General features: G+C 41.6%; 1 protein-coding gene across 1 annotated transcript; it reads left to right on the top strand.

Annotated features, from left to right (window-relative positions):
* Positions 1 to 699: 699 nt before the first annotated feature.
* Positions 700 to 1686, top strand: LOC124285795 (opine dehydrogenase-like). Its single transcript, XM_046722061.1, has one exon. It carries the CDS (start codon positions 700 to 702, stop codon positions 1684 to 1686), a length of 987 nt encoding a protein of 328 aa, XP_046578017.1.
* The last annotated feature ends 10925 nt before the right edge of the window (positions 1687 to 12611 follow it).

The following is a 12611-nucleotide window of genomic DNA, read 5'->3' on the forward strand; positions in this document are numbered from 1 at the left end:
CATAGCATACATGAAAATAGTAACTTTGCATACGGCAATATACGATGGGTGCAGTTTGATATGGAATAAGCGCCGAAATTGGGGAAATATCATGAGAGATACGTAAACCCAGTCAGGACAGGTATTATATGTTGGTTTTGTGTTATTTTCAATGGTGTACTATCAGGCATTTCGTGCCGTGGTAGATAAAGAAAGACCATGCTGGTCTGTTGTTACCATAAGTAGTGCTTTTATCACATTAGGGCACTCCAGCTGGAAGCAGTGCGGTAAGATAACTGGTTTTATTATTTCACGTCGGAATGGAAATTCAGGGCGAATAGGTGGCAAACAAAAAAGAACAGCCTATAATTTTCAAAACGAACTAGCAGATATCTTCTTCATTCTTTCAGTTCTCACCTGAATATATCCAACAACAAAAATCAAGGTTTTACAACCCTCTTTACTTGTATATGTATGTACAGATAATTTCATTTTATATTTTGCAGTAAAAAAATGTCATCAAAAGCACAAAATATCTTGATTTGTGGAGGTGGCAACGGTGCACATGTTCTCGCTGGAATTCTATCTTCACGCGAGAACACTCAGACCAATGTACTGACACTAAATAACAACCATGCTGAGATTTGGAACAAATCTTTAGAACATGGAATGATGTGTTGCATGTTTCCAAATGAATCCGAAATCAGGGCGAGGCCAAACATGATTTCTAAAAATCCAGCAGATGTTGTCCCTGGCGCTAACCTGATCCTGATCACGGTACCTGCGTTTTCCCATGAAAAATATCTGAAAGCCATAGAACCTTACATATGCAGCCCAACAACCATTGTAGGCCTTCCTGGTCAACCAGGATTTGAATTTCAGTCTCGTGACATTTTTAAGGCAAAGTCCCAATTTGTCAGCGTGTTGTCTGCGACAACCCTTCCCTGGGCTTGTAGGATAGTTGAATATGGACGAAAGGTTAAAATCAATGGGATAAAGAAATCCGTAGATATAGCAATCATTAAAGATACCTCCAGGGGTACCATCAACCCTCTGCTACACTTGCAGTCCGTGTTGGGAAGTCCTCCTGCTCTAAACAAAATCAACCACTTCCTGGAACTAAGCCTCATGTTCGCCTCGATCCATCCAGGCCTGATGTATGGTCGCTGGAAACACTGGGACGGCATTCCCTTATCAGAGGAACCGCTTTTCTATCAAGGAACTGACGACTTTCAAGCAAAATGTGTAACTGACCTGGATAATGAAGTCCAGCTCATTGCAAAAGAAATTTCAAAACGGATTGGTATTCACTTTCAAGGATGCTTATCAATGTACGAGTGGCTCATTGAAAGCTATGGATGTGAAATATCAAACCCATCCAGCTTAAAGACCGTCCTTGTGACCAACAAGACCTACGAAGGAATGGTTCACCCAATGAAGGAAGTCAAAGGGGGATATGTGCCAGATTTTCAACATCGTTATTTGTCTGAAGATGTTCCTTTCGGGCTTGTTGTTGTGAAAGGTATGGCAAAGATCGTTGGTTTGAAGACACCGGTGATTGATGAGGTAATCAGATGGGGACAGCAGAAGCTTGGCAAAGTGTACATTGAAGGAACTGAGCTGACTGGAGAACATCTCTGTGAGACCAGAGCACCGCAGGTGTATGGAATTAAGACGCTTAAAGATCTCCATACAATGATGATATAAAGAGAGGAATTGACCAGCACAAAAATACATATATTCAAGTTGAGGTATCAGTGTATGTGCAGATATATATACTATCCAAAGAAAGCATAGGCGTTTTGTATTTTTAAAAATCTATTAATTACCTATTGTGTTCAGACAATCATCGACCGCCATATAGCTGGAATATTGCTGAGTGCGGCGTAAAACTAACTCACTCAGACAATCATCAAACAAATTAACAAAAGTGTTGATAACATGATTTTACACAATTGCACAAGTAAAAAATCGACTTTACCTGAAAATGTTGATTTGATGAGATTTCTTACAAGGCTCAAAAAGGCATCGCCACAACGCAACAGAAATCACCTTCCAGTTGAAATTGTGCAGCAAAGGGCATGCACTGTCTGACTTTAAAAATCCAGATTACTTTCGGAAATCGGCTTTCGTTTTGAAGGAGTTTTAAGGTCAAATGACTACGCTACGTCTTGACGCTGCGACACGGAACATCGCCATTGAAAGAATGCACGCTGGTGATTAACAATCTTCTGTTGCCAGGCGTCTGAATGTTAGTCTAAGCACGATATCACGATTTGCAGCACCTTACTACCAAATAGGCATAACAAATGACCGTCCCCGTACAGGCAGACCTAGAGTCACCCCTTCAGCCCAAGATCGGTACATCCGGGTTCTACATTTGTCTGATCGTACTGCCACGGGTGAGAGCACAGCAGCCAGGGTGCCTGGGCTTCGGATGATATCCGGTCAAACTGTACGGAACAGGTTGAGAAAGATTGGACTGAGGGCCAGGAGCCCCGACGTCCGGACCAAGCTACGCCGTCACCTACGACCGTTATCTAAAATTATCCACTTGGTTGTATAGACAATTCCTTCTTCTAAACTGTTTTAAAAATGCATGTACTATACTCTATTTGTGGACGAGTTATACATGTTTGAAAATACATTTTCGCAACAGATTTCAGGGTTATGCGTTTCTTTGAATAGTATATGTTTGTTAAATTGTATCGTATTGGTGGCTGCACATTCAGGGATTTGGTGGTTGGGCTCGCAGTCTTGGTTAGTGCTCATGATGCTAGTCAAGGGACTTTTTGGCCCTGACTCAATTTATCACAGAACTGGTATATCGCAGAATACAGCGTCGAACAACGACAAAACTTCGAGTCTCAGTTCCTTGCAAACATTAACAAGAACGCAAGTTATGATCCATTATATCACATTTCCCAGCTCTGTACACTAAGATATATTAAGAATCATGTATTCAGGTGTGAGGTTATCCGTTCTTCTCCAGATGTATCTCATACAATAAAAGCTTGCAATAACTTCGCATAAAGATATCGACCATTTTATTGTCGGATAAGATATTAACTGCATAAGTTTCCACTATGAAGGAATCTGAATACCAAGAAACATACCTCTTGGAAGGAACGAGCCGTTCGGTGTCTCAACTACATGCACAATATGAACAAATGGTATGACGACACAACCATAATATGTTACTGTCTCCTGGTTTGAACCAATGAGCTGTGGGTAATTAAGTTATTTCTTTCTAAGCAAGAACAAATATTCACAGTGTGCTGATTATTTATTTCTAACGTCGGGTTCGGTGGTTCGGTGCTTTATCCAGCACACAGTGAGTTATCTTTATTTATTTATTTATTTGTCAATTTTCAGATGAAGCGCTTAACATGTAAGACTCTGTCTAGTATCTAACAGAAACGTGTGTAAGATTAAGTGATTTTCCTGATGATTATAAGTGCATAAGACAAAGTATAACGTATTGTGCGGGTTACATACATATATTGTTAATCATAAGACAATCAAAAACCGAATTGAGCGTGCGGATTACATACACTGTAGCACATGAGACCAATTATAAGCTGTGTGCGGGTTACACAAATTGTTGATCATAAGACAATCAAAAACCGAATTGAGCGTGCGGATTGCATACACTGTAGTACATGAGACCAATTATAAGCTGTGTGCGGGTTACATACATTGTTGTTCATAGGACAATCAAAAACCGAATTCAGCGTGCGGATTACATACTATATAGCAGATGAGACCAATTATAAGCTGTGTGCGCGTTACATACATTGTTGTTCATAGGACAATCAAAAACCGAATTGAGCGTGCGGATTACATACACTGTAGCACATGAGACCAAGTATAAGCTGTGTGCGGGGTACATACATTGTTGCTCATAGGACAATCAAAAACCGAATTGAGCGTGCGGATTACATACACTGTAGTACATGAGACCAATTATAACCTGTGTGCGGGTTACATACATTGTTGTTCATAGGACAATCAAAAACCGAATTGAGCGTGTGCGGATTACATACACTGTAGCACATGAGACCAGTTATAACCTGTGTGCGGGTTACATACATTGTTGTTCATAGAACAATCAAAAACCGAATTGAGCGTGCGGATTACATACACTGTAGCACATGAGACCAATTATAAGCTGTGTGCGGGTTACATACACATTGTTGTTCATCACTGTAAACCAATTATCAGGTGCGGGTTAGAACAATCAAAACCGAATTGAGCGTTACGGGTTACATACATTGCGGATTACAATCAAAAAAACATTGAGGCGTGCGGATTACAGCACATGACACCAATTATAAGCTGTGTGCGGGTTACATACATTGTTGTTCATGGGACAATCAAAACCGAATTGAGCGTGCGGATTACATACACTGTAGCACATGAGACCAATTATAAGCTGTGTACGGGTTACATACATTGTTGTTCATAGGACAATCAAAACCGAATTGAGCGTGCGGATTACATACACTGTAGTACATGAGACCAATTATAAGCTGTGTGCGGGTTACATACATTGTTGTTCATAGGACAATCAAAAACCGAATTGAGCGTGCGGATTACATACACTGTAGTACATGAGACCAATTATAAGCTGTGTGCGGGTTACATACATTGTTGTTCATAGGACAATCAAAAACCGAATTGAGCGTGCGGATTACATACACTGTAGTACATGAGACCAATTATAAGCTGTGTGCGGGTTACATACATTGTTGTTCATAGGACAATCAAAACCGAATTGAGCGTGCGGATTACATACACTGTAGTACATGAGACCAATTATAAGCTGTGTGCGGGTTACATACATTGTTGTTCATAGGACAATAACAAAACGAACTGAGCGTGCGGATTACATACACTGTAGCACATGAGACCAATTATAAGCTGTGTGCGGGTTACATACATTGTTGTTCATAGGACAATCAAAAACCGAATTGAGCGTGCGGATTACATACACTGTAGTACATGAGACCAATTATAAGCTGTGTGCGGGTTACATACATTGTTGTTCATAGGACAATCAAAAACCGAATTGAGCGTGCGGATTACATACACTGTAGTACATGAGACCAATTATAAGCTGTGTGCGGGTTACATACATTGTTGTTCATAGGACAATCAAAACCGAATTCGTGCGGATTACATGCACTGTAATACATGAGACCAATTATAAGCTGTGTGCGGGTTACATACATTGTTGTACATGAGGACAATCAAAACCGAAATGCGCGCGGTATTGCGGGTTACATTGTAGCACATGAGAGACCAATTATGCTGTGTGCGGGTTACATACATTGTTGTTCATGGGACAATAACAAAACCGAATTGAGCGATGCGGATTACATACACTGTAGTACATGAGACCAATTATAAGCTGTGTGCGGGTTACATACATTGTTGTTCATAGGACAATAACAAAACGAATTGAGCGTGCGGATTACATACACTGTAGCACATGAGACCAATTATAAGCTGTGTGCGGGTTACATACATTGTTGTTCATAGGACAATAACAAAACCGAATTGAGCGTGCGGATTACATACACTGTAGTACACATGAGACCAATTATAAGTTACATACTGTGTGCGGGTTTACATACATTGTTGTTCATAGGACAATCAAAAAGCCGAATTGAGCGTGCGGATTACATACACTGTAGTACATGAGACCAATTATAAGCTGTGTGCGGGTTACATACATTGTTGTTCATAGGACAATCAAAAACCGAATTGAGCGTGCGGATTACATACACTGTAGTACATGAGACCAATTATAAGCTGTGTACGGGTTACATACATTGTTGTTCATAGGACAATCAAAAACCGAATTGAGCGTGCGGATTACATACACTGTAGTACATGAGACCAATTATAAGCTGTGTGCGGGTTACATACATTGTTGTTCATAGGACAATCAAAAACCGAATTGAACGTGCGGATTACATGCACTGTAGTACATGAGACCAATTATAAGCTGTGTACGGGTTACATACATTGTTGTTCATAGGACAATCAAAAACCGAATTGAGCGTGCGGATTACATACACTGCAGCACATGAGACCAATTATAAGCTGTGTGCGGGTTACATACATTGTTGTTCATAGGACAATAACAAACCGAATTGAGCGTGCGGATTACATACACTGTAGCACATGAGACCAATTATAAGCTGTGTGCGGGGTACATACATTGTTGTTCATAGGACAATAACAAACCGAACTGAGCGTGCGGATTACATACACTGTAGTACATGAGACCAATTATAAGCTGTGTGCGGGTTACATACATTGTTGTTCATAGGACAATCAAAAACCGAATTGAGCGTGCGGATTACATACACTGTAGTACATGAGACCAATTATAAGCTGTGTGCGGGTTACATACACTGTTGTTCATAGGACAATCAAAAACCGAATTGAGCGTGCGGATTACATACACTTTAGCACATGAGACCAGTTATAAGCTGTGTGCGGGTTACATACATTGTTGTTCATAGGACAATCAAAAACCGAATTGAGCGTGCGGATTACATACACTGTAGCACATGAGACCAATTATAAGCTGTGTGCGGGTTACATACATTGTTGTTCATAGGACAATCAAAAACCGAATTGAGCGTGCGGATTGCATACACTGTAGTACATGAGACCAATTATAAGCTGTGTGCGGGTTATTACATTGTTGTTCATAGGACAATCAAAAACTGAATTGAGCGTGCGGACATACACATACACCTGTACATGAGACCAATTATAAGCTGTGTGCGGGTTACATACATTGTTGTTCATAGGACAATCAAAAACCGAATTGAGCGTGCGGATTGCATACACTGTAGCACATGAGACCAATTATAAGCTGTGTGCGGGTTACATACATTGTTGTTCATAGGACAATCAAAAACCGAATTGAGCGTGCGGATTACATACACTGTAGCACATGAGACCAATTATAAGCTGTGTGCGCGTTACATACATTGTTGTTCATAGGACAATCAAAAACCGAATTGAGCGTGCGGATTGCATACACTGTAGCACATGAGACCAATTATAAGCTGTGTGCGGGTTACATACATTGTTGTTCATAGGACAATCAAAACCGAATTGAGCGTGCGGATTGCATACACTGTAGTACATGAGACCAATTATAAGCTGTGTGCGGGTTACATACATTGTTGTTCATAGGACAATCAAAAACCGAATTGAGCGTGCGGATTGCATACACTGTAGTACATGAGACCAATTATAAGCTGTGTACGGGTTACATACATTGTTGTTCATAGGACAATCAAAAACCGAATTGAGCGTGCGGATTGCATGCACTGTAGTACATGAGACCAATTATAAGCTGTGTACGGGTTACATACATTGTTGTTCATAGGACAATCAAAAACCGAATTGAGCGTGCGGATTACATACACTGTATCTGGCAGTTGATCTCATGTAAGGGTTTTACATAGTACAATTATCTGATCATTTCTATTTTGAAATCAGATAAAAGCGTTGGCCAAACAAAATGCTGTATTTGCATATCATACTTTCTGGCTGTAGGCATTTCTTATTTCAGTTCAGATAAATTGAAGTGGGCTTTTTTCAGAAGCGTTCATTGAGAAGTTCAACTATAAGAACGGTCGTGAGACTATTATCTTATCTTTTCATTTCGATTATCAGTCTCATGTTTCCAACAAATAATCCATGACAAAGAATTGCAAAATAACTGGATGCTGACTTTTTTCAAATATGTTGTTTTTAATGTGGTTATTATTAAAGACATGGTTATACGAACTTAAAGGACAGATCCCCATAAAGGAGAATCCTTCACTCGTGTTGTACTGCAAATACTTGTTCACCGCACATTCCTCAAGCTTATGTCATGGATCATTCACAGCGAAACATGTAATGTCCACAAGGAAAGATTCTATTATTCTGCAATTGCTTGTGAAACTCAACCTCCGAATGTCTAAACACCGATTTCCTTCTTTAAAGTATGGTACATGTAAATGTCAAATACGGTCCTCCTGGTTCAATATGTGGTACATGTCAATCTACTGTCCTCCTGATTCAATATGTGGTACATGTCAATCTACGGTCCTCCTGGTTCAATATGTGGTACATGTCAATCTACGGTCCTCCTGGTTCAATATGTGGTACATGTCAATCTACGGTCCTCCTGGTTCAATGTGTGGTACATGTCAATCTACGGTCCTCCTGGTTCAATGTGTGGTAAATGTCAATCTACAGTCCTCCTGGTTCCATATGTGGTACATGTCAATCTACTGTCCTCCTGGTTCAATATGTGGTACATGTCAATCTACTGTCCTCCTGGTTCAATGTGTGGTACATGTCAATTTACTGTCCTCCTGATTCAATATGTGGTACATGTCAATGTACGGTCCTTCGGTTCGAGGTGTGGTACATGTCAATCCACTGTCCTCCTGGTTCAATATGTGGTACATATCAATCTACTGTCCTCCTGGTTCAATATGTGGTACATGTCAATCTATGGTCCTCCTGGTTCAATATGTGGTACATGTCAATCTACGGTCCTCCTGGTTCAATATGTGGTACATGTCAATCTACGGTCCTCCTGGTTCAACATGTGGTACATGTCAATCTACGGTCCTCCTGGTTCAATATGTGGTACATGTCAATCTACGGTCCTCCTGGTTCAATATGTGGTACATGTCAATGTACGGTCCTTCGGTTCGAGGTGTGGTACATGTCATTCTACGGTCCTCCTGATTCAATATGTGGTACATGTCAATCTACGGTCCTCCTGGTTCAATATGTGGTACATATCAATCTATGGTCCTCCTGATTCAATATGTGGTACATGTCAATCTACGGTCCTCCTGGTTCAATATGTGGTACATGTCAATCTACGGTCCTCCTGGTTCAATATGTGGTACATGTCAATCTACGGTCCTCCTGGTTCAATGTGTGGTACATGTCAATCTACGGTCCTCCTGGTTCAATGTGTGGTAAATGTCAATCTACAGTCCTCCTGGTTCCATATGTGGTACATGTCAATCTACTGTCCTCCTGGTTCAATATGTGGTACATGTCAATCTACTGTCCTCCTGATTCAATATGTGGTACATGTCAATGTACGGTCCTTCGGTTCGAGGTGTGGTACATGTCAATCCACTGTCCTCCTGGTTCAATATGTGGTACATATCAATCTACTGTCCTCCTGGTTCAATATGTGTCAATCTATGGTCCCCTCCTGGTTCAACATGTGGTACATGTCAATCTATGGTCCTCCTGGTTCAATATGTGGTACATGTCAATCTACGGTCCTCCTGGTTCAATATGTGGTACATGTCAATCTACGGTCCTCCTGGTTCAATATGTGTGGTACATGTCAATCTACAGTCCTCCTGGTTCAATATGTGGTACATATCAATCTATGGTCCTCCTGATTCAATATGTGGTACATGTCAATCTACGGTCCTCCTGGTTCAATATGTGGTACATGTCAATCTACGGTCCTCCTGGTTCAATATGTGGTACATGTCAATCTACGGTCCTCCTGGTTCAATGTGTGGTACATGTCAATCTACGGTCCTCCTGGTTCAATGTGTGGTAAATGTCAATCTACAGTCCTCCTGATGTGGTACATGTCAATCTACTGTCCTCCTGGTTCAATATGTGGTACATGTCAATCTACTGTCCTCCTGGTTCAATGTGTGGTACATGTCAATTTACTGTCCTCCTGATTCAATATGTGGTACATGTCAATGTACGGTCCTTCGGTTCGAGGTGTGGTACATGTCAATCCACTGTCCTCCTGGTTCAATATGTGGTACATATCAATCTATGGTCCTCCTGATTCAATATGTGGTACATGTCAATCTATGGTCCTCCTGGTTCAACATGTGGTACATGTCAATCTACGGTCCTCCTGGTTCAATATGTGGTACATGTCAATCTACGGTCCTCCTGGTTCAATATGTGGTACATGTCAATGTACGGTCCTTCGGTTCGAGGTGTGGTACATGTCATTCTACGGTCCTCCTGATTCAATATGTGGTACATGTCAATCTACGGTCCTCCTGGTTCAATATGTGGTACATATCAATCTATGGTCCTCCTGATTCAATATGTGGTACATGTCAATCTACGGTCCTCCTGGTTCAATGTGTGGTACATGTCAATCTACGGTCCTCCTGATTCGAGGTGTGGTACATGTCAATCTACGGTCCTCCTGATTCGAGGTGTGGTACATGTCAATCTATGGTCCTCCTGGTTCAATGTGTGGTACATGTCAATCTACTGTCCTCCTGGTTCCATATGTGGTACATGTCAATCTACTGTCCTCCTGGTTCAATATGTGGTTCATGTCAATCTACGGTCCTCCTGGTTCAACATGTGGTACATGTAAATATCATTCTATGGGCCTCCTGGTTCAGTGTGTTGTACATGTAAATGCCAATACACGGGTAAGTGTGTGTTAATGTAAATGTCAATATATAGGCCTCCTGGTTCAGTGTGGGTTACATGTAAATGTCAATATATAGGCCTCCTGGTTCAGTGTGTGGTCATGAAAATGTCATTCTATGGGCCTCCTGGTTCAGTGTGTGGTACATGTTAATGTCAATGTATGGGCCTCCTGGTTCAGTGTGTAGTCATGAAAATGTCAATGTATTGGCCTCCTGGTTCAATGTGTGGTGCATGTAAATGTCAATGTATGGGCCTCCTGGTTCAGTGTGTGGTACATGTAAATGTCAATCTATGGGACTCCTGGTTCAGTGTGTGGTACATGTAAATGTCAATGTATGGGCCTCCTGGTTCAGTGTGTGGTACATGTAAATGTCAATATACGGACCTCCAGGTTCAGTGTGTGGTACATGTGAATGTCAATGTATGGGCCTCCTGGTTCAGTGTGTGGTACATGTAAATGTCAATGTATGGACCTCCAGGTTCAGTGTGTGGTCATGAAAATGTCATTCTATGGGCCTCCTTGTTCAGTGTGTGGTCATGAAAATGTCATTCTATGGGCCTCCTGGTTCAGTGTGTGGTCATGTAAATGTCAATCTATGGGCCTCCTGGTTCAGTGTGTGGTACATGTAAATGTCAATATACGGACCTCCTGGTTCAGTGTGTGGTACATGTAAATGTCAATGTATGGGCCTCCTGGTTCAGTGTGTGGTACATGTAAATGTCAATGTATGGGCCTCCTGGTTCAGTGTGTAGTCATGAAAATGTCATTCTATGGGCCACCTGGTTCAATGTGTGGTCATGTAAATGTCATTCTATGGGCCTCCTGGTTCAGTGTGTGGTCATGTAAATGTCATTCTATGGGCCTCCTGGTTCAGTGTGTGGTCATGAAAATGCCAATGTATGGGCCTCCTGGTTCAGTGTGTGGTACATGTAAATGTCAATATACGGACCTCATGGTTCAGTGTGTGGTCATGTAAATGTCAATGTATGGGCCTCCTGGTTCAGTGTGTGGTACATGTAAATGCCAATGTATGGGCCTCCTGGTTCAGTGTGTGGTACATGTAAATGTCAATATACGGACCTCCTGGTTCAGTGTGTGGTCATGTAAATGTCAATAAATGGGCCTCCTGGTTCAGTGTGTGGTACATGTAAATGTCAATGTATGGGCCTCCTGGTTCAGTGTGTGGTACATGTAAATGTCAATGTATGGGCCTCCAGGTTCAGTGTGTGGTACATGTAAATGTCAATGTATGGGCCTCCTGGTTCAGTGTGTGGTCATGAAAATGTCATTCTATGGGCCTCCTGGTTCAGTGTGTGGTCATGTAAATGTCATTCTATGGGCCTCCTGGTTCAGTGTGTGGTCATGTAAATGTCTATCTACGAGCCTTCTGATTCAAAGTGTGGTCATGTAACTGTCAATATACGGACCTCCTGGTTCAGTGTGTGGTCATGTAAATGTCAATATATAGGCCTCCTGGTTCAGTGTGTGGTACATGTAAATGTCAATGTATGGGCCTCCTGGTTCAGTGTGTGGTACATGTAAATGTCAATGCATGGGCCTCCTGGTTCAGTGTGTGGTCATGAAAATGTCATTCTATTGGCCTCCTGGTTCAGTGTGTGGTCATGTAAATGTCATTCTATGGGCCTCCTGGTTCAGTGTGTGGTCATGTAAATGTCTATCTACGGTCCCTCCTGGTTCAATATGTGGTGGTACATGTCAATTTACGGTCCTCCTGGTTCAATATGTGGTACATATCAATCTATGGTCCTCCTGATTCAATATGTGGTACATGTCAATCTACGGTCCTCCTGGTTCAATGTGTGGTACATGTCAATCTACGGTCCTCCCTGATTCGAGGTGTGGTACATGTCAATCTACGGTCCTCCTGATTCGAGGTGTGGTACATATCAATCTATGGTCCTCCTGGTTCAATGTGTGGTACATGTCAATCTACTGTCCTCCTGGTTCCATATGTGGTACATGTCAATCTACTGTCCTCCTGGTTCAATATGTGGTTCATGTCAATCTACGGTCCTCCTGGTTCAACATGTGGTACATGTAAATATCATTCTATGGGCCTCCTGGTTCAGTGTGTTGTACATGTAAATGCCAATACACGGGGTAAGTGTGTGTTAATGTAAATGTCAATATA

This window comes from Haliotis rubra, unplaced genomic scaffold, assembly GCF_003918875.1.
Source record: "Haliotis rubra isolate DU_JTF1 unplaced genomic scaffold, ASM391887v1 Scf37, whole genome shotgun sequence".
Lineage (NCBI taxonomy): Eukaryota > Metazoa > Mollusca > Gastropoda > Lepetellida > Haliotidae > Haliotis > Haliotis rubra.

Coding starts and splice junctions, on each gene's coding strand:
- LOC124285795 (XM_046722061.1), top strand. CDS start 700: ATGATTTCTAAAAATCCAGCAGATGTTGTCCCTGGCGCTAACCTGATC.